Source organism: Parasteatoda tepidariorum, chromosome 1 (genome assembly GCF_982258835.1).
Source record: "Parasteatoda tepidariorum strain Cologne lab strain chromosome 1, Ptep-v5.0, whole genome shotgun sequence".
Lineage (NCBI taxonomy): Eukaryota > Metazoa > Arthropoda > Arachnida > Araneae > Theridiidae > Parasteatoda > Parasteatoda tepidariorum.
In genome coordinates this window covers 64849505-64872080 of record NC_141755.1, presented here as the reverse complement: position 1 = coordinate 64872080, position 22576 = coordinate 64849505, and the positions used below count along the sequence as shown (strand labels likewise).

The 22576-nt window shown below is 29.5% G+C and overlaps 1 protein-coding gene across 1 annotated transcript in view; it reads left to right on the top strand.

The window, feature by feature from the left end:
* Positions 1 to 22576, top strand: part of LOC107438671 (uncharacterized) — a 45618-nt gene that overhangs the window by 5881 nt on the left and 17161 nt on the right. Inside the window, exon 2 of the mRNA XM_016051000.5 lies at positions 18342 to 18585. Coding sequence (XP_015906486.2) covers positions 18342 to 18585 — 244 coding nt within the window. The remainder of the gene's footprint in view (positions 1 to 18341; positions 18586 to 22576) is intronic.

Below are 22576 nucleotides of genomic sequence, written 5' to 3'. Positions count from 1 at the left end.
ACATTTTTGGTTAAAAAAAGAACAATTCGGATTGATAAAAACAAAAATATACGGTATTTAAACCATTAATTTCGTAATATTTCCGCTCATATGATAATGGTTTTCCGGAAAGTATTGGTTTTCAATATTACAACTCTAATTACCACGCATTTAGTAAAAAATACAAAGCTGAGATGCAAATTTAACAAAATAAATAATTTATATGCCATACTCTACGGTATCATGATAAATATACCAATGTTTAACTTAATTACCAAATTTTATCAGATATTATAGAGCCGTGTTTGAAGAAAATACCGAAATCTTACCCAAAGCACGCTAGTAAAATCTACCGAGCTTTTTGGTGTTTCCCCACTGTAAATTTTACCATATTTGGCGGCTTTGACCATGCTTTTTCCTTCTGTGTGGAGTAAAATTCACAAAATAATATTTAATTATGTCGAAAACTATATTTAGATAAATACCAAAAGAAATTATTCGTAATTCTTTTAAATCTGTCAGAACATTGGAGCAACAAGGAATTGTAATGGTCATCATAATGATTGCCACTTTCCACATCTTAAATAACAGGCTTAAATAATAGCCGCATCTATATATCAGTTTATTCGCAATGCCTCTTTAATAACCAGCGACAAAAACGATCTTTTTGGAGAGCAGCACGGTTCATTATTTAAATTAATATTTTATTATTATTTATATGTAATTATTATTTATTTATACGGTTTATAATGTTCCTCGAACCAATCCATGACGATTCAACCCTTATGACATGGTGCATTATCCTGTTGGTATATACCATCCCCCGCAGGAAAAACTGTTGCCATGAATGAGTGAACCTGGTCTGCAACTATGTTCAAGTAGCTTACAGACGTCAGGGATTGTTCTATGAGGATTATGGGTCCTAATGTTCCCCATAAAAACATTATTCCTGGGCGAGAAACCATGAAAACCTGGTCGAGCCCATTGTTATAGATGGAGGGTGGTCATAATGTAATAGCTCTTCGGTGTATATACTAGACTTACTGGAATTTTTTTCGACAAACGATTTGATATGTTGAACGTTAAATGTTCAAAATTTTCTCAGCTCAAGTATCATACTGACTGCTGACGTTTTGTTCCAGTTCATCAACTGCTTAAGAGTACACACAAACAATTAATTTTTTTTTCAAAACTATTCTGTTTCCAAATTATAATTAAGAGTTTTAATACTTCTCTTATTATTATCCACTTATACATGTATTTGATACCTCTACAACTGGAATATGTGTTGTTGTTGTTGTTGCTTATCCTCATTTTGCCTGTCGAAGTCAGACCAGATCTATGAACCCGTTGACCTGAATGAAATCAAAGACCAAAAGAGGAGTAGAGTAGATGTCTTCCCAGAGAAGACCAAGACTGCCCAGGACTGATCGACGGAAGCCGGGTGTAGATGGCATTTAGGGCAAATGGGGTAGGTTTTAGTTCCTTAAAAATACAGTAAACCTTTTAGATGGCCGGTAGCTAGGCGTAAGAGGGTGGTACAAACTCTCCCTTCAAAGGGAAGAGTAAAAAAAACTCCAGACTGGAATATGTAGAATGATTCGACAGTAATTTTCAAAAAACGTTTTATTTGTCATTCGTAATTTTTTTAAATATTGTCTGAGAAATTGTTACACTGTAAAAAATTCTGGATCAAATTACGGTAAATATAAACTGTAATAGCTTATTTTTGTCAACACCTTAATATTTGGCCGTTATGTTTCTTTTGAGGAAAGGAAACTCGCAGACTGTACGAAACATTAGTATATTTGGATTCAGTATTAGATGGATAGTATTAGCTGGTTTGGTTAGACAAGGTTGAATAACCAGGTTAACCAGCACTGTTTCACTTCAAAGAATAACATTTATTAAAAGAAACTGATAATGAGAGTTTGATCAACAGCTCCTAATAGAAAGAAGGCATCAGCACTGATCAATTTAGTAGTGTGACGTAACAAACATAACTGCGCAGTGGAGGAAATAAGAAAGATCTCTCTACGTTCGGGATACTAAGCGGCGCTGTGGGGAAAATACGAAAGATGTCATTACTAAAGATGGACTGATCATTTTTTTGCTTATGGTAACCCATGCTGAGGGCTCTTCTCTTCTATGAGCTATTGGTTTAATGGTATAGAAAAGGTGTGATCAATTATGATCTATTCGCAGAAATATACTACACCCAACTGCACGAAGTAATTCAAAATTCAAAGATAACAGCCTAAATCGGTCAATAGTTTGTCTCTTTTCTTATTGCATAACAGTGCTATATCACATACTGCTCAAGTGATTATAGTAAGACTACAGAAATAAAGAAATAAAACATTTCTTCATCATTCTCCATAATTCCCCACGAGTAATGAATTCTCCTCGAGAATTCCCCACAAGTAATTCTACGACTACCACTTGTTCCTCAGTTTGGATAACATTTTAATATGAAACAATTAAAGCCAAGAAATACTGTAAGGCATTCATAGAGTTTATTAACTTCTGCCCTACAGAGTTTAAACCTTTCGTCTTTTCGAGACAATATTGGTGCGTTCTTTGATTAACAGAATAGTTCCATATATTTTTAAGTTATTAGCCAACTTCGCCATTTTGTCTCTACAAATTTCATCTTTGAAAACCTAATATTTAATTATAGATAAATGATATGTTTTTATGAAAATAATTATAACACACTCTAGCTAAATGACTCTTTCCTTTTTTAATAACATTAATTATAATTAATAGAAATTTAGAAATCTTGATGAAAAATTTTACAATTACATATGTTTTTGAACGTGATTTTATACTTTTGCCTGATGAATCTTTCTTTAAGATTGCTGAGTGTTAGCGAGACTAACACTCAACAAAAATAGCATTACAAATTTCACTTTCATTTTCAACTGATATAGATAATTCAATTTAAAATTCAGACACTAATATAAAATAATAGCTTATGCTAAACGCGATATGCAAATTAAGTCACGTGCAAACCGACATCTAATTGTCTTGTCTAACTTTTAAAATGGTATATTAAGGAGCATTTGGAACATCATTAATTCTATATCTCGCTTTCTAGAAGAAAATATAAGCCCAACTTCCAATTTTTCAGTTTCTTATCATTTGTCTTACTTAAGCAGATACAGCTTGTTTGAACGAAATGTATAGTAAATTAATATAAATTGTAAGCGATAAAATGCAAGACATGGGCATCTTCCGTCGTCCATGTCGATGGCCATTTTTCTTCCGCTATCGTTTTCTTGGTGACCTTGGCGAAAGGTGGTTTGAAGTCGCGATAATATGTGAGCACGCGTTTTGAATGTCAGAGGTGTCGTAGAAAATAGATTGCTAAGTGTGGTTTCGTGGTTGTGGCCCCTTTACTAAAGAATGGTGTAAATAGCATATTGTGAGGTCTTGTTGAAAAGATAAAATGATTCGTTTTACTGCAAGTAGTTCATCACGTGAATTCTTTCGCGTCTTTTTTTGTTAAAAGGTTTTCTTGAGATCGTCTAACATCAATTTACTTTTAAGAGATATATTTCTCTAAGAGGCCTTAGAATTTTTAAAAATTTTCATTACATTAATATCACTTAAAAATATAATAAAAATTTAATTGATTTATAATACATATTTGATTTATAATAATTAACAAATTAGAATAATTAAAATGATTAAATATAAATATTTTATTGATTTCTCAACAATCAAATAAAGTAATTATTCGTTTATATTTTAATAGATTGTTGAAATTTTTCTCTAAATCTTTTATATGAAATTAGTGCATGTTTATCAATAAAATATGAGAGATAAGAATAAAGAGGTGCAAGAATACAATGTAACGTGAAGTCCCATATTCAAATTTTTCGGGTGAGCTTTTTTACTGAAAAACATCACAGCTTCCATAAAAGTAATAATATATTACTGTGGCTTGCGCTTTTGCTTAGTTAAAATTTGCATAGTATTTATCTGGAAACAATACTAAGGATTAGCATGGTATATAGTGTCAAACCTGTAAGTATTGCTTATCACTATGATTCCTCAAGGCAATCAATTTTCCTTTCAAAATTTATTAAGAATATTATAGAAGTATTAGAATAAATATTATAATCATTCCCACGTCATCAAATTTTTATAAATCCTTGCAATACAAATATCGTAATAAATCTTAAGTTTCCTAAATTCTCTATTCAGAAGCATTAAAAGCACTTTCAGTCACGAACTGATAGTCTTTCTTATGAACTCACTATTTCGCGGATGATATAAAAATCAAACCAATTCGTTTTTTTTAATAACCGTCATTGAATAGCCGACCCAATTTTTGGGTTTACAACTACCAATGTTCAACTCCGTAGCCTTATAATTGTGAACCCAATTTAGAAGACATGGGAACTCCTAGATTAAGTATTGGGAGAAATTTGCTTTCGTGGAGACACTTTGATGGAACTAACATGCATCTACGTTACATGGAAAGGAAAACCACGAAAATCACCCATGGTTAGTCTGACGACAGGTGGAATCTAGCCCATGATCCGTCTGCCACTGAGCATGTTTTACGTCTAGTGGTCATTGCAAGCAGTGTGCGTAATTCGTGCCTACCAGCCTTCACTGAGAACCCAGGTCACCTCATTGGGAGGCAAGAGTTCTATCCCCTGAGCCACCACAGTTCCTTGCCAAAACATTAAAACAATGATAAAATAAGAAATTTTAAACAAATCTAAATCTCATAAAAATTCTAAAAATTTACTTTGATGTGTTTGTAAATCGTACTTTCTGTCATTATTAACGTGTTTTTAAATATAGCAAATTTTTTTTAAAAAAATTATTTTAAATTTTTCGTGCAACACATTTTACGATTTTCCTAGTCTTCGCGTTAAAGTTTCAAATCAATGAGATTGTATTTCCTTAAATAATAAAAATAATATAAAACCTCTCAATAAAAAACTTATTTAATCTCCATCTAAATATTTGATTTCTAAACACTCAAATATTTAACAGCAGTTAGTTCAATCTAGCAATAATGTCAGAATTATTTAAAAGATTTGAAAACAAAAAACGTGTTCATCTTCTCCCTAATGATGATCTTAATTTTAGTCATAAAAAATCATGGAAAGTTTTAAGAACTCTGTGGAAAAAACTTTCTCGAAAATTCAAAAATCTTGCTTCAAAGTGAACATATTAAAGGGAGAAAAAAATCCCGGTAAAACTACCGTACTGTACGTTTATGACACTTCTAGAGAAAAAATCGTTCTGGTTTTTAAAAAAAATCTAAATATACGGTATTTAAACCATTAGTGTGACAGTTTTTTCCATCCATACGTAACCGTTTACAGGAACTTCTCAGTTTCAAAATCATACTTTTTTTCTCAGTGCATGAACGACATCGACTTTATAAAACCATTGCACATGCACACTTTCGATTATGGTAAGTACACATAGTTTTAAATCAAAGATGCAAGATGCCCCGATGCTACCACCCTTTATACATATTTTTTTTTAATTCATATCAAATAAGATATTGGGATACCAAAAAAAATTATTATAGATTAAAAAAATATTGGGATCCCAAATTAATATTTTATTGAGAAAGTTTAAGTTTATGAAATGAAAAACACTGTTGTAATTTTTTGATTCACGCAGAAAGACCGAATAAAAAATATTAAATCCAATTTTATTACTTGCTATAAATAATTAAGCAAGGCAAAACTAAACAAAAACGTTAATCGAAATCTGTCGAATCATATTTAAGGAAGACAATACGTGTACAGAATACCAATGTCTGTTAGATTGCAGTTTAAAATTTAAAAGTGTGACTAATATCTCCGTTAAACTAATATTTTTCACTCCTGCAAATAAACAGGTTTTGATCTTCTCAGCTCTTATTTTTCTGTCATGATTTGTTGTTCCTCAGTAGAGTTATTTTTTTTCTACTGTTCAGTATTAATTTGCAACCCAAAATACTCATATTTTTAATTCTTCATTTTTGAATAAAGCTCTTAAAATAGTTATCTAGTGTGATCATAGCGAAACGTGAAAGACCCTTTATTCTGAATCATTTTTATAGACTCTTTGTTGAAATTAAAACAGCCTTTTACTTATAGTACAAGAACTATCATCATCATCATCAATAGTTCCACAACCCAGGGTGGGTCTTGGCCTTCTCAGGAAGTTTTTTTCCAGACTAAACTTTTTTTTTTGCTAATGTTTTCCAATTTTTAGTTTTTAAGAACAAAAGGTCTTTCTCTAGGCCATCTATCCATCTCAAATTCATCCTGACTCTTTTTCGTGTGCCAACTGGTCTATATAATCTGTGTATATTTTCTTAAATCCGAAGAAATGTTTTTGTTTTACTCATTTCAAAGTTTGTTTAAATATATTTCTGTTGTGTTTAAAAGAAATTGAAACTGTTGTAATTAGCTTTTGTAATAATGATAGTATAAAACTGGCATTAAAAAAAATCATACAAATTTTTTTGTTTACAATTAAAAATATATATGCAACAAATGATAATACATGGAAAAAAACTTGAATGAACTTCCGTTATTTCTTTTATCAAAAGTAACTTTTGAAGACATTGATCAAGAGTCTTCTAGATTCTTTACTTTATTATTGTATTGTTTACAGTAACAGACTTTCACGGATCTGTGAAGGCATTACATTTAAAACTTTGACCACTTTCCGAACTGTCAAAAATTTGGGTTTCTCTTCTGGAGCTCCGGTATTACGACGTATCATTTGCTTCTTAGCTTTTACATTTAGTTATATTATCGTCATGCTACGTTTTCGCTTTTACACAGCATTTATCGCTATATTATAGTCAAAAGAAATTTTCTATCAATCAGAATTTTGACCATTTCGTACAAGTTTTAGTATGGTTAAAAATTAATGGGACACTGCGCTGGATGACAACTCATTTTAAAATGATGATACCACTTCTTGAAAAATTTACCAGCTTATTATCGCCCATGGTAATTTATCTTCAATAAATAGTTACTTTCCGATCAGCAAGAGGAGGATCCGATGAAAGCTCTCTGCATGATACCAATACAAGTTACAATTAATTTTTTTTCTATAGTATAATTATTTCTTACTATTATATTCGCTATCAAAATATAAACCATTTTTCGAAGTAAATTAACAGACGCATGACTAAAAAGAAGAAAATAATTTATTTTTATTTATCAGATCCAAAACGAAAAATGTGCCCTACCTTTTGGTTTTAAGTCCTATAAAATATTTTTTTTTCTAATCCGCTTGAAAAGCAAGTTTTATTTTCCTCTAATTATATAATCAGGATAATATTATCGGTATCGTACGTCCATGATAATTGATGACTGACTCTTTTCTCGGAATCAATGTAAGGATAATACATTAATGTCGGATAACTCTTTAAAGATGAGACATAAATACTCACTGACACGGTGAGTGACCTGCCAGTTAGATTTTGACAGACGATAAAAATGGAACTCAAGAATCGTGTTGATGACAGCGAAACTGCAATGTCCCATTTTGAGAATTTTCTTTTAGGAAATCGTCTTTAATAAAATGATAAAAATAATTTTTTTAGAAGCTAATTGAAAACTTTTTAGAGTAGATAACCACTTAAAATAGACTTGACTTGTTCTCATTTAAAATTTAATCTACTCAAACTTAGAATTCAATTTAATCTAATTTAAAGTCTTTTTATATGTCTACTTATTGTGCCTTCTTATATTTCATTAAAATTAATTAAAAGGAAACCTACTTTTGGATTTGAAATATTGTAAGTGACAAATATAAAAGACGAAAATTTAAATTATATTATGAATTTAGGAATTTTTAGACCATGAACTAATTTCACTATAATTGAAATAAATTATATTTCAATAACTAATCTATTGTTAAATTTGATAATTAACGTTATTAACTTTTTTAAAAAAATATTTTGCAATTTTCAATAGCAATCGCTCAAAAAGGTTTTTAGAACAAATTATAAAAATTATAAATTTTAGCAATATTTTGCAATGTTCAATAGCAATCTCTCAAAAAGGTTTTTAGAATAAATTACTAAAATTATAAATTTTAGTAATATTTCGCAATGTTCAATAGCAATCGCTCAAGAAGGTTTTTAGAATAAATTACAAAAATTATAAATTTTTGTAGTATTTTGCAATGTTCAATAGCAATCGCTCAAAAAGGTTTTTAGAATAAATTACAAAAATTATAAATTTTTGTAATATTTTGCAATGTTCAATAGCAATTGCTCAAAAAGGTTTTTAGAATAAATTATAAAAACTAAATATTTTAGTAATTCTATATATATAAGTGCGATTGTCAAAAATAATAATTAAAAACAATCTTGCTCCTTTATAAAGAGTTTGAATTTGATTTCTTTTATTTGTGATTCTCATTAACTCAAATTTAATATGTATAATTATAAGAACAGGTTAAGAAATAATTTTATTTATATTGTCGCTAGGAACAATATAAATGCTATATAAGCAATTATATATAAGAAAGATAATGAGTAATTGTTTTTTGGTTTTTAAGGGTTTTTATGAAATGTACAGTAGATAATAAATCATACTTTTTGGTCCGTGTCTCTTATTTGAATAATAGAGACGATAATAATGGAATTGTCATTCCTGTAGTACCTGTCGGGAACAAATTCTTGCCTTTGATCCTCGTGCAAACTTTTTGCTTCAAAAAACTTTTTTTTCATATTATTATTTTATATCAAATTTTTTTATTTATTTCAAATTTTACTTCCATTTTTAAAAGTGCAATTTTAAAAATATAAAATTTGAGCAAAATTTGACTAATAATTCCAAAGAAATCAAATTGTGAAAAAATTCGTATTTTTGAAATTCGATTTCGTAGGATCTATGGGTCCGATTTTCCTCAGATTTTGTATTTTGATATTTAAAAATACTTTCTTTGAATTGATATAAAAAATTTTATACATTACAATTCAAAGTTTTTCGGCTAATATTAAATAAATAAAATAGTAAAATATAAGAAATATTTCATTAAAAGTTGTATATATTTGCATGGAATTCTCTTTCGATGCCTTTTATAATTTTGAACAAAAATTTTAAAGTCTGTTTCATAAGTTCTCGCGAAAAGTATAATTTCCATTAAGGGATTCAAACTTTAAATCGCTCCCCGGACCAAACTATTCTGGCCATATTTTTCAGATGGCATGGCGGCTACTCCTTATATCTTGGGGGTCTGAAATCCGAACCCATAAAAAAAAGGCATGTTTATTCTGAGAAAGTTAGTTTTTGTGTCTTTCATAACTTAAAATATCTTCTGCATTAATTAATTAATATATTTGAGGTCACCCCCTCGAACCATTAAGATTGTCCTTGAATATGAAAATCCGAACATTAGTACAAAAGTTATGTCGGTTGCTCCTATTCTTTTGCACACTATAAGTCACGTTACACGAGAAAAATAACAACATCCAGTATATAATGATATCTGTTCACAAACGCAATCAAGAAGTTATTTAAAAGTGAAATAAACTTTTTTTGTTATTCTGCACTATAAGCACTGTTGATTTATCTTAGAAATCTATCTGGCTTATGTTGGTAAAAGTAAAGTATCAACTACAAAAATGAACATGTGCATAATTAATGGAATTAACAAAACTAACAGATATATTTTCATGTTTTGCTAAACTTGGGAAAAATTAAGGTTCATATTTTTTCATCATTACTACATATATTTTAATTTACAGAGAAATTTTCAAGTAAATCCCTTCAAATTCTTAACCCTATGTCTATTTCAAGCAAAACACTGCCGGGTGTATTTGTTATAATTTTTACCGTAGCGCATTGGTAGTGATTTTGGTAAAATTAAAGGATAAAAATAAAAAAGGTTTTATATTATATGATAAAATTTGGAAAATGTGGAGATATTTGGTAATTTTATCCTAATACCTTAGAGCATGGCATTAAGGTTAGGAATTTTTATTAAATGTGTGGTAATAAGAACTATATTTATTAAAAAAAGAATTACTGGTTAACCGCTGCTATATGAACAGAACAATTACCAAATGAATGCTTTAATAACATATATTTTGGTTTTATTAAACAGAATTATGCTTTTTTTTTTACCAGAAATGCCAATAGCATACAATACGGTAATTTTACCAGAATAGTTTTTTTTGTGTAACGGGCCATTTAATAAGATTTAAATTTCTTTTTCTAAATACAACACCAAGTAACAAAAAAGTCCCATTGTTAATTGTTACTTTTTGTTAAAGAGAAATTAACTTATTTTTAACATAAACATTTAAAATTGTTTCGGCCTTGGAAGTTTCCAATTGTATTTCAAACTGTGCGAAATTACGAAACTTATTTTCACTTCAACGAGTCAGTCTTTTGAATTTTAAACTACCCCCTCCCTTATTTTTAAGCTCCTCTTTTCCTCCGACAGGTTAATTTTAAATATTTACTTTTGTATGAACGAGACTATGGGAGTGATATATTTGAAAGTATCAAATATATAACCTTGGAAGCTGAAGAAGCAAAAATGCATTTATTTCTAACCTCGAATTTTATATAATGAAACTCCTTGAGAACAAATAAACGAAATGTCGTCGAAAACTTAAACGCTTTCAACTCGGTTGAAGACTATAAATATTCATACAAAACCTACGCGTAATGTCAGGTTTTTGAAATTATTCAAATTTGTGTCTGTTTTTTGTCGGAAAAAAAATTATCGGTTTCCTAATTTGTATTTCGTTAAAAGAGAAATATGTTATCAATAAGTTCCGTTTTTACTTATTTTTCATTTCGAGAAGAATTTTTATAATTTTAAGAAAATAAAGTAACTCTCTACTTGGTGGTGTAAATGAAAACAATAACTGGAGAAAGAGATTTAACTTTGAACTGTACAAGATTTATAAACAACCTGATATTATTAAATACATAAAAATTAATAGAATGAATTGGATTGCCCACATGATTCGAATGAGTGACGACAACACAATAAAAAAGATACTGCTTTTTAGACCCACTGGAAAAAGAAAGCGGGGAAGGCCGCGGTTGAGATGGACTGACTCAATGGAGTCTGATTTTCTCGCAATTAATGAAAAGAATTGGAGATCAAAGATAAATCGAAAGTCGTCATGGAGAAATCTTCAGAGGAAGGCATCGGCTCACATTGGGCTGTCTGGCCAACTATGATGAGGATGATGAAAGTAACTCTCTTTTTTTTAACGAAATAAGAATATACTCGTTCTTTAGGCTATATATATAGCGTAGATAAAACCATAAAAACTGACTTATTGGAGTTTCAGTTCTATAATCTTGAAACTTCCTCAGTGCCGAAACACAAAACGAGAGTAAGAAAACAGATAAATATAGAAGAAAAGTTGTAAAAAGAAAGAAAAAGTGGTTTAACCAAAAAAGAAGAATGCAGAAATCTACATCTTGTGTTTTCTATTTATGTTTTCTATTTCTTTGACCTATATTTTTCAAACTTGATTTTTACTATTTTATTCTAAGTTAATTAAGTGCTGAAAGACAATTTTGACAATTTTGAATTTTTTTTTAAAAAAAAAACTTTCTTTCTTCGGATTAATTTTTAAAATAAATGCTGCCCAGTGTAAAGAATACTGTAATTTAGAGATATTGGAAAATATCGTGTTATATATCATTATTATATATTAATTATCTATCGCAATATTAGCATTCTTTTATCGTTTAGCACTAATATAATATTTTAAAATAATTCATAATTAATTTTTATACAACAAAGTTAATTGTAATTCGCATTGGACTCTCAGAAATAAAACTCTCAATTTTGACGATTCGGCAATCTTTGAACAGTGTTTTGTTCATTTTGAGAATCATTTCGTCACGGAATCACGGAATTTGTGACAAAACAAGAAATCTCAAATGAATGGCAAAAATAATTCCTCATTTCTAAACTTCATCGCAGTGTATCGTGGAAAATCGTTAACTAGAATGCCAAAACTAAAATAAAGACTTCGCAATCGAAAATAGACGACCTGAGTCGAATGAACTGTATGGTGGTCAAGGAGTTGGGCTCGTAGTAAGCAGATGCTGGGTTCGAATCCCGCTGTGGCGTGAATGTAGTTTATCTCTCTGTTATGTTGTACCACGTATATGGTGTCCACGTGAAGTGATTATTAGATACGTTAGGCACTACAAATTTAAAGAAAAATAAATGGAATGTCAGAGTATTTCTTTTATCTTGACAAAATTCGTTTAATCGGAAAAGGGATAATAGTCATTTCGTCACTTCGACGAAATTTTTGCTCGTAGGAAACGGTTTCCTCAAAAACCAAGAATTTTTTTTTATATTTGAGTATCCATTTTCTACAGTGGGTCAAACAATAAAATGATAATTCCCGTTTTTGTACCAATCCAATTATTCACTAAATAATAATAGTTATAAGTAAATCCCCTGACACAAAAATATTAAAAACAATTTTTTTTGTCCTAACACAACAAAAACACAATATTTATAAATTCTTGTAAAATACTATTCATCCGTGGAAATTTTCCATCAACTGGCGGTTCTTTTGAGATATAAGGATTTTACTTTTCGGCTCGAGGCACGATTTGACGTCTACCTGACGTCAAAAGTATCTTAAAAAAGATGTTTTTATCTATGTATCCTAAGAACAGATCTGTCTTCAGCGTGAACGACCGGTAATGTATCACTATTTAGAAGAAGACAAAGTACCCATCGGCGCCGTTAAATAACCCTTAACAGCTAGACAGTTTATAAAAACAGCACTTATACTGCTCTTGATGCTAGAGTCTCCAGAATCAAACTTAAACAAATTGAATCATTGAAATATAACTTAGAATTAATTTTATTAATTTTTAAAAAAAATTGCATTAACGTTTTAGTTAAACATAATTTCTGCTTCATATAAATATCATAAAGATTTAAATATTCATCCAAAATTTAAATATTTCCTATGATTTAACATACACTATTTAAGTAAGAGCGATTAAGCACATTAAACAAAGTTCTTGTATAATTACTGTACTGTATAACCTTATAACCGTACTAGATAACCTTTCTCGAAAAAAAAGAACGGTCAATAAAAAAAAAATTACAGCATTGTAAATGTACGGTACGCTAAACCAATCATTTGAATAATCTTTACGTTTGTATGTTAACGGTTTACTAAATTTTTTTGTATTTCCAATAACCACACAATTATAGAAAAATACAAAACTGAAAAGTATATTCAACAGAATAAATGGTTTTTATGCCAACCTCGATGGTTTCATCATAAAATTACCACATTTATCGCATTTTATAGCGTATTGTAAACCATGTTTTTGCATTAATTTTATTAAAATCACTACCAAAATTCTTCGGTAAAAATCACCGAGCTTTTTGGTGATCCCATAGAGCCAGAAACAAAGTAAATTTTACCATATTCTGGTTCTTCTCAGTACAACCAATCCATGCGTTTTTTCCTCAGTGAAAAAAAAAATATATAAAATGCTATTTGATTGATTCTTTTCTTAGAACTGTTACATATCTCGTCGTTCAATTAACAACAAGTAAGTTGCGCTTTTAACAAAATACGAAAATTTATTAAGTTAAATTTAATTTTAAAAAAAATCAAATATTTTATTGCAATATTATATTTATATTATACTATTGAACATAAATATTATAATATTTATATTCAATGTTTATTCTTCTAGTATGCTTGCGTGTTTGCCTGCTCCAGTGAATGATATATGTATCAAGTGCCTTGCTAAACTATAAAAAATTCCGGATCAAATTACGGTTTAACGTCCTGGCGTTTTACGTGTATTATCCGTAAAATATATTTTACCGTGTAATCCATTTTTTTCCGTATAATCCATTTGCATCGTAAAATATATCGCAATTTTTTCAGTAATTATCTAATTAGAGTGATTGAGTGATTTTAATATGGTATATTCCATATCATGTTCTGGTTTATATTGGATTTTACGGTAATTAATATTGGCATATAGGTAATATATTGTAATTAGTAATCGTAATTAGTATCCGTACTTTTTATTGTAATATTCTTACTAACATTCTTACGAGGACGCTATGCATGTAATAAAAAAAAAATTCTTATAACAAATTAAAATATTTATCTAACATTTTATTAACACACACCAATTACACAATAGCGGTTGAAAATTAAACATATCGAAATTTGTTTGATCGATTTTTTCTCTAAGAAATTAATTCAGCTCTCATATTTTAATTAACAGCCAGTAAACTATAATTTATTTACTTATTTATTTTCCTTTTAAAAAACAGATGCATTTTTTATTTGAAATAGGAAATGAAAAGAATGCAAAAAATATGTGTTTATAAAAACATAGATTAGTTTCCTTTTCCTCTTTCGGTATTTTTTTTACCGTTTTTGAGAGCCATAAGTGTGAAATGAAAAGTTAATGGGCCATAAAACGAGTTACCAAATCCTTTTTTATAAGTAATTACTGTCGCCCAAATATTGTCAACTATAAGAGAGAAAAAAAGTATTAGCAATTGATGTTTTTTTTTTCTTCCCATCGTCTGAAAGGTGAGTGGGTTCGTTCAACAAGGATAAAAAGAAGAAAAAAAATCAGAGTTGAGTGATTAAAAATTCTGCCAAGTTGGAACTAGTTCTATCTTTTTAGCTTTCACGCGAATGAAGATGCATATAAATGGATAGCTTGAAGTGCTTTTTAGTTTTATAAGTGCCAATTTATTTTCTTTAGAGGTGTAAAAGGTTTAAAAATGCAATTAACTTGCGCATTTTTATATCTTATTAACACCTAGAAAAGGACTGAAACTGTCTATATCTTTCATTTTTAGACACTTATCAAATTTATACCGATTGCCAGTAAAAAATGTTAAGATATATTTTTAATATTTGCTTTCTTAACTGTTTTTCTGAAGTAAATTTTTGGAGGTTAGTGATTTATTTCATTTTAAAGGATGTATGAAGGAAAATTTATATTCTAGTCCAGGGAGTTTTGGATTAATTTAATGCTAAGCACATCTTCTTTTACGTAAGTATGTGTGACCAAGTACAAGCATAAAACTGTTTTGTTTACCATAAATGGGCAATTGACGTCAAAGAAGTGCTGTTAAACATGGAAACATCTGTTTCTCGATTGAATAAACTAATTATTAAAAAAAATGTAATTTAAATTCATTAGAAATCGCTAAGGACGTAATATTTTTAGATTTTTTGCGTGTAATAAATGAAAAATAATTATATCTTTGTTTTTATCACCTAGTTTTTTCCAAAAAAAATTCCTGACCTTCTTTATCATTACGCTTGGGTGTTTTAAGCTATATCAGAGAGCCGTTTAGATGGGGTTTTTTTCAAAATGGGAATAAATTAAAAGTATTTTTTCATCATTATTGCTTTTTTAACACTTTTTTGTTGAAGACAGCTGCATTTTATGTTTTAAACTAAAATTTAGTGTAACGTAATTCATTTAGTTCTAAATGAATTCTGAACAAATATCAGTACTTTTGTCTATGAAGTTTCGAATGAATATAATCCTGGACACATCATTGCTTGACGTAAGCATCTGTGACAAGATACAAAAAATTAATTATTCTGCATATCATAAGTGGGCAATCAATGGTAAAGAATTGCTATTAAGTATGGAAAAAAAATCTGGCAACATCACCATACTTGTATGGTAAGGATATGTCTGGCGAATGAAGAAATGAAAATTTTGAAAATCAAAATGAAATATCGGTATTTAAACCATTTGTATGATAATTTTACCGTTCGCTGTTGCTCCGATTTACCAGAAATTCTATTTTTCAAAATTATAGTTCTCATTACAATACAGTTAGTAACAAAAACAAATCCAAAAGGTAAATATAGCCAAATAAATGACTTTTATACATATTTATTCCTTTTCACTGCCAATTGGAGCATAGGACTTCCATCATAGCTTTCCATCTCACGTCCCGCAGTGGACTGATAGTTAAGAAACGATTCCCAGCAGATCACTGAAGTCAAGCATCACTGGCTGCGGTCAGTGTGCGGGTGGGTGACCATGTGGTGCAGTCTGCGTTGGGACCGAGGGTGTGCGGTATTGGTCTTCGTTAAACTGTTCTACCGTAAAGTGCTCGACTTCGCGTGCAGGTCGTCGGGCTACCGAATCGGGGGTGCCATCCCCTCTGCAGAGGATCAAAATTGTGATGGCATGTCTTCGGATCATCCTCAGGGGTGTTTCCTAGACCGTCGCCAGTAGCCCATCGTGCAGCTCTAGTGCAACGTAAATTAACTACAACAACTTTCCATCTCACTATATTTGTGGCCAGATATTTTGCCTCTCTCCATGTCTTTTCTACTGCTATATTATCGGGATTTCCATTACAGTGGATGTTGTCCTGCCAAACTCTCAAAAGCGAAGAAGTAGTGGGTTCTATATAACTGTGCTGTTTTTCTCATTTTTATGATATCTGTTCTGTAATTGAGCAAGAGACGACCAACTATTTGCATTAGCACACGACCCAGTATATGTAACTAATTCAAATTTATTTATTTACTGTTACTTATCTATTGGTACACTTTGAGTCGAACCCGCTGTCTAAGTTTTAAATAGTGCTTAGTCGAAAAACGAGACTGTTGTAAAAATAATTTTAAAAAAATAACATTACCATTCATAGATTATCCAACAGTAAGCAGTAGAAGCCGTCTAATTAAGTTAGCAAATAGGAAGCATTAGAACAAGCACAAATTTTTCAGATAACACTAAGATCTGCAAATCAATATATTTTTTCAACTAATAATTAACAATTGAAACGAGCAAATTTTTCCAGGAAATAGAAGCGGCCACGAGACTTTCCCAAAACGACATTCTACGTTTGCCCTATAACGTCTGGTTTTAACTCGGACTAACTTCTAACTAACTTAAGTTTTAACTTCTATATTTCAACCAACTTAACTATAAGATCTCTGAACCAATATATTCTTCCAACCAATAGTTAACAATTGAAACCAGCAAGTTTTTCCTAGAAATATAAACTTAACTAACCTTTTTTTCCTCAGGAATCATTATATCATCATATCTCGAAATTTTTGCTTGCATTATTGTTTGATTGTTTTCTTTTTCGTTTTTTTTTTTTTTTTAGAAATAATTTCTTTGTACAAGAATACATTTGTGTTCACCGTTAAACACTTCTACAATTCTTTTAATTTGTTCGTTAATATTTAATTGGACAGTAACGAAAATTAAATACAATATTTTTTTTTAAATTCCTTCACTTCTATTTACCTGTTTCAAAGATTTATTAAAAGAATTCATCAAATAATATCAATATTTTAATCTGCAAACTATAGACACATAGCTTTTAAATAAGAATAATAATGCAGATTAATTTTATAAAATTAAATTTTTACTAAAGGAAATGATGCACTCAAATGCTAAAAGTGATATGCTGAATTTCGATTTACGTTCATAATCAAGCATCATCTGTCAAGTCAAATATTATAAAACAGTGCTTGCCACTGTTAGAATTTTCATTCTGAAATTATGGTAAATAACCAGCATTAATCTGTCCATCCAATTACCCATCAAGTTTACGGTAAAGAACTTTTTTTAACCAATATGTTTTTGAAACCGTTTACAACTCGCAAAATTAAAAAACCATAAATACAAAACAGTGTGGTTTTTCAACCATTTACTACTAGTATCGTTTCAAAACCGTAAAAGATAAATTCAATGGGGCATTTGAGATATTTTAGAGGCTTTATGGTGCTGACATCCTTGCGTGAATGAGAGTATTATTTTATAATAGTCCAGTGCACAGGACACTGGAAACTTTTCTTGCATAAAAGGAAATGGAGGTAATATTGTATGTCAACTCTTGGAATCGAACCCTTGTTCGGTCGGTCAAGAGATTGCTGATTAGCATTCTTGCTGATTAGCTTGGCTATAATAGGTACGTAGTTGCTAGTAGCTAAGTGGCTTCATTATATAGGGTTAGTTGGCGCGATAGAATTCTGGCTGCTTAACCGTAATAGGTGAAAGCAGCTAATAAGCGGTTTTTCTCAGTTAACAAATTATTATTATACTTATAGTTATTTGAGTGTTTTGTTTGAATATGGTAAAATAACAATTAAATAAATTGTTATTTATTCATTCTTTTCCGAAAAATTTCTAAAGGTGTGTTACGTTTACTAACTCCGGCATCTTCTATTGCCTGTCTCGTAAAAATATAAACCTACAATACAATGTTTTAAATACAACTTAACCCAAATTTATGAGCTTCGAAAGAGAATCGTGTTATGTTATATATCATAAGGTTTCTTACCCGATTACTGTTATTACTCAATCACTTTCATTTTCAATTTCTACTTTCAGAACTATTCATTTCCAAGCATTGCACTCACAGAATCATCATCACCCAAACCTCCAGACATCAGAGGAAGAGCAGGAATGACTGATGATAGGAAATTATTTGAATCAGCATTGGGTCCCATAAATAATCGACAAGACTACTACCGAAAGGTATATGGTACTCAAGAAGGGGTGAATTTATTAAGAAAGAAATACGGCCCTAATGGTCTGAAAGCAGCAAGAGCTAAATTTCCTGCTGTAAATAAAGGTAAATGATTTGTAAAACAGTGTATAAAAAAATTTGAAGTTATTTATATTGATTCAATATGATAATTATAATTTTTAAATTTATAAATAAACATGTTTATAATTTCTTAAACGGTTAGAATTTTCCTACTAAAATTAAGGTCAAATAAATGGCAGTAGTCTGGCCTTCCAATTAACAGTAAAGTTTGCAGTAAGAAACATTTTTTACTATTATGGTTTTGAAACTGTTTACTGCTACTGTGGTTAAAAAACCATAAATGCAAAATTACATTGTTTCTTAGCCATTTACTGCTAGCATGGTTTCAAAACCATGAAAGAGATATTTTACTTTACGTTGCTTTTCGCTTGGTAATGGGCATTGTAGTTTAGCTGTAGTTGAGTTGTGTTTTATTGAATGAACCGTAGAAACGGTTTTAATTAATTTATCTGGTTGTTTCACCTATCTTAGGAAATCGGAAATGCTAAAAGTTTTTGTGTTAAGCAACTTTATAAAGCTGTTATTTATGTGTGAATGAGAGTATCGTATTCTAATAGTCCAGGATCACAAATTGGGAAGTGCAGGACACTAAAATCTCTTCATGTGAAGAGAATGAAGGAAATATCATGCTGGGACTTGAAATCCGTTCAGTCGTTTGTTTCCGCACAATTTCTAACTGTGTATATTATAAGACTCTCTGAGAGGAAAAGGAAGAAACACTTTAGAAAGAAATATTTATGTTTGAACAATTTTTTCTTTTGAATTTGTAATTCAAAATATTATTTGTCCATATTTAATCTTCATTTGGTTTTACTAATTCATACACTAATATTGCTTTGAAACATCACCATTTTACTGGATTATCTTCAAATAAAAAAATTGTTCGTTACCTCATAACATCAACGCTGAAATGTGATTTTTTTTTTCGGTTAATTACCTTTTTTTCATAGTAATTTGCGAACAAAAATTGCTTGTGCACAATTTTATCTTTATTTCTTATTTTTGGGCTTTTTGGGAAAGCAGTTCCACTAATATTCATTTTATCATTCTCATTAAAATTAAATGAAATAACAAAAAAATAGAATACGAAGCTATTGAATAGAAATTAAAAGAAACTAAACGTTTTTTTGATATTAGATTTGACCCAAATAATACAAAAAAGTTTTAAAAAATGCTTTTATTCTTTCCTCTCTTTAATTCAGATAAGAAAGGATTTACCTAACAGAACGTAATATTATTATTAAAAAAAGTTCTTTAACCGCTTTTCTGCTTTTTTAGGCACATTAAATTTTTTTACATGATATCTCCCATAAACATTTAGCAGTTCTAACGTCCGTTTAAATTTTAATGAAACAAATGTTTTAAAACTGCAAACTATTATCATATTAATAGACGTTCAGTTCATAATGTTTTTCCTCCTGAAAAGTTTTTGATGAACTATGATATAAAAATATATATTGATATATTTATTAATAATATAACATTTTTATTATAAAATGTAAACATTTATTCTCCATAGAATTGAAACAAAAAGGGTTTTAGTCAGACCATAGCTTTTATGCAACGTCAGAGAATGTGTATTTAAATTTGTAACACGTAATTTTTAAGAGACAGATAACATTTTAATCATGTAGATTTTTTTTCTTATAGCAATTTATATTATTTCTTAAAGCAATTATATATTATAGTAACAGATAATTTTAAGAGACAAATAACATTTTAATCGAGTAGATTTTTTCTTTTTCTTATAGCAATTATTATGTTCTAAAAGAGCCGAGGTGGCTAAGGAGATAGAGCGTTCGACTCCCAATGAGACGAACCGGGTTCGAATCCCAGCTAATAATTAAAAAAAATATCCTCAATGGTTGAAGGATCATGCGTTAGAATCCCCTTGACTTCAGGTTAACCGTAAGAGGTTTTCGCGGTTTTCCTCTCCATGTAAAGCAAATGCGGGTTATTTCCATCAAAAAGTCCTCCACGAAAGCAAAATTTCTCCCCAATACTTGATACTAGAATTCCCTTGACTTCTGGATTTGGTTCAAAATTACAAGACTGCGGAGTTCAAAATTGATAGTCGTAAACTCAAAATTAGGTAGGCTGTTCAACGCCTGTTATAAAATATGCTTCTAAATTGCGAATAAAGACATAGTTTATTTGAAAGATATTCTGATTCCAAAAATAAATTAGTTTTTTGATGAACAAAGCCTATCCAATTTTTTTTTGTTATAAGTTTTTTTGTCAATTAACGAAATAATGAATTAAATGTTAAATAAAACAAAAAATAATATTTATTAAATATCTATTTTTTTTATCAACGATACACATCAGAATAAATGCAGTGAAACTGAATTTATGCATTTTATAAAATAGTAAAAAAAAATATGAACAGTATTTCGACTCCCACACTTTCCAATAAAAAGTCATTTATCACTTCCCCCATAAATCTCCGTTGACAATATCACTTCCATATCTTCGACACTTTATTCTAGATATTCCCAAGCATTTAAAATGTCTTTTGGAAACTTCAATAACCCCACCACCCCCGTCTCCTTACCTTCCAAGCTGGTGGTCTACTTTTAAACTAGAATGAGCCTTTTCAAAATCTTAAGCGAACGTAAAAATGCCCTATTTTTTTGTATTCATTTATTTATTTTTTTTGCATCAAAGAAGAAAGAAACTGCTATTATGCAAGACTGTAATATCAATTCTTACAGGCAGCCTCGCAGATAATAGTGAGTTTTTAACTCATTTCAAGGTCAAAATTTAAAACGTTTCTGTAAAGAATTTTTTTCTTCTTCGACTATGTGAAGGATTTTCTTATCTGGACTAGCCATTAACTAAAAGCTCCTTTCTTTTGCTATTACTTCTTGGGGGGTAAGGGTTGCGAAAAACGGGGGACGAGAAGAATGGGGTAAAGGAACAATGCTGAAAAAATTCGGTTTTATAGATTGATTTTTTGGGGATAAAAAAAAATAAAACTTGCTTTTAGAGAATGGATGTTAAAAGTAGCTAGCTTTTAAGATAAATGGTAAAATGGTTTACTGGACGATTAAAATATATCGAGAATCTATGAAAGAGGAAAGTTCAAAGCTTCTAAAATGTAAGTCAAATTTCGTTTTGTTTATCGATTTGATTATTTTTGTATCATTTTGAAAAAAGCTATTGTTATTATGTTTCAACGGTTAAACGATGCACAGTGATTTAATGTATACTTTTAAAGCTTGACATTCAAAAGGGAATCGAAAGATAAGAAGTAGTACAATGTTGTTAGTATTATTATTTCTGTCATTCTTTCGTTATTTATTTCTTTATTCATCTATTTCTTCATTTATATTTAGACATTTAAAAATGAACCAAACTATTAAACTCTTTGATTTGGGAAAAGGGTTTTAAACATTGAAACCAGAACAATGTTGTTCAATCTTAAATAGAAATAAAAGATGAAAACTTGAACATTGTTATTATTTTTACTCCTAAAAAGAACTGAAAGATAAAAACTAGTACATTATTATTATTTTTCTCTTTAAAAAGGAATTAAAAGATAAATCTAGCACGTTGTAATTTAAATTTTTAAGCAGAAAAATATATGAAATTGATTCTTCAGGAAAGAGTTGCGAAAAATGGGGGAAATTGAGAATGAAATAACAATCTCGATTTTATAGATTAATTTTTGTGTCACAAAAATATAAAATTGATGAGAATTGCTTTTTTAAGGAATCTTATATAAGATAATTAGTAAATAAAATGGTTTACTGAAAGATTTAAATATATCGAGAATCTGTCAGAGAGGAAAATTCATATCTAAAATTTTAATTAAATTTCACTTTGTTTCACGATTTGAATGGTTTTATGCTGTTTTGAGAGAAGTAATTATTATTTAGTTTCGACCGTTGAACGGTGCAAATCAATATAATGTACTTTTAAGAAAGGAATTAAGAGATAAAATTGATTCATCGCTTTTTTTAGTAAAAAGAAGATATACAAACTGTATTATTAAACAAGCATTTTCCTTTCA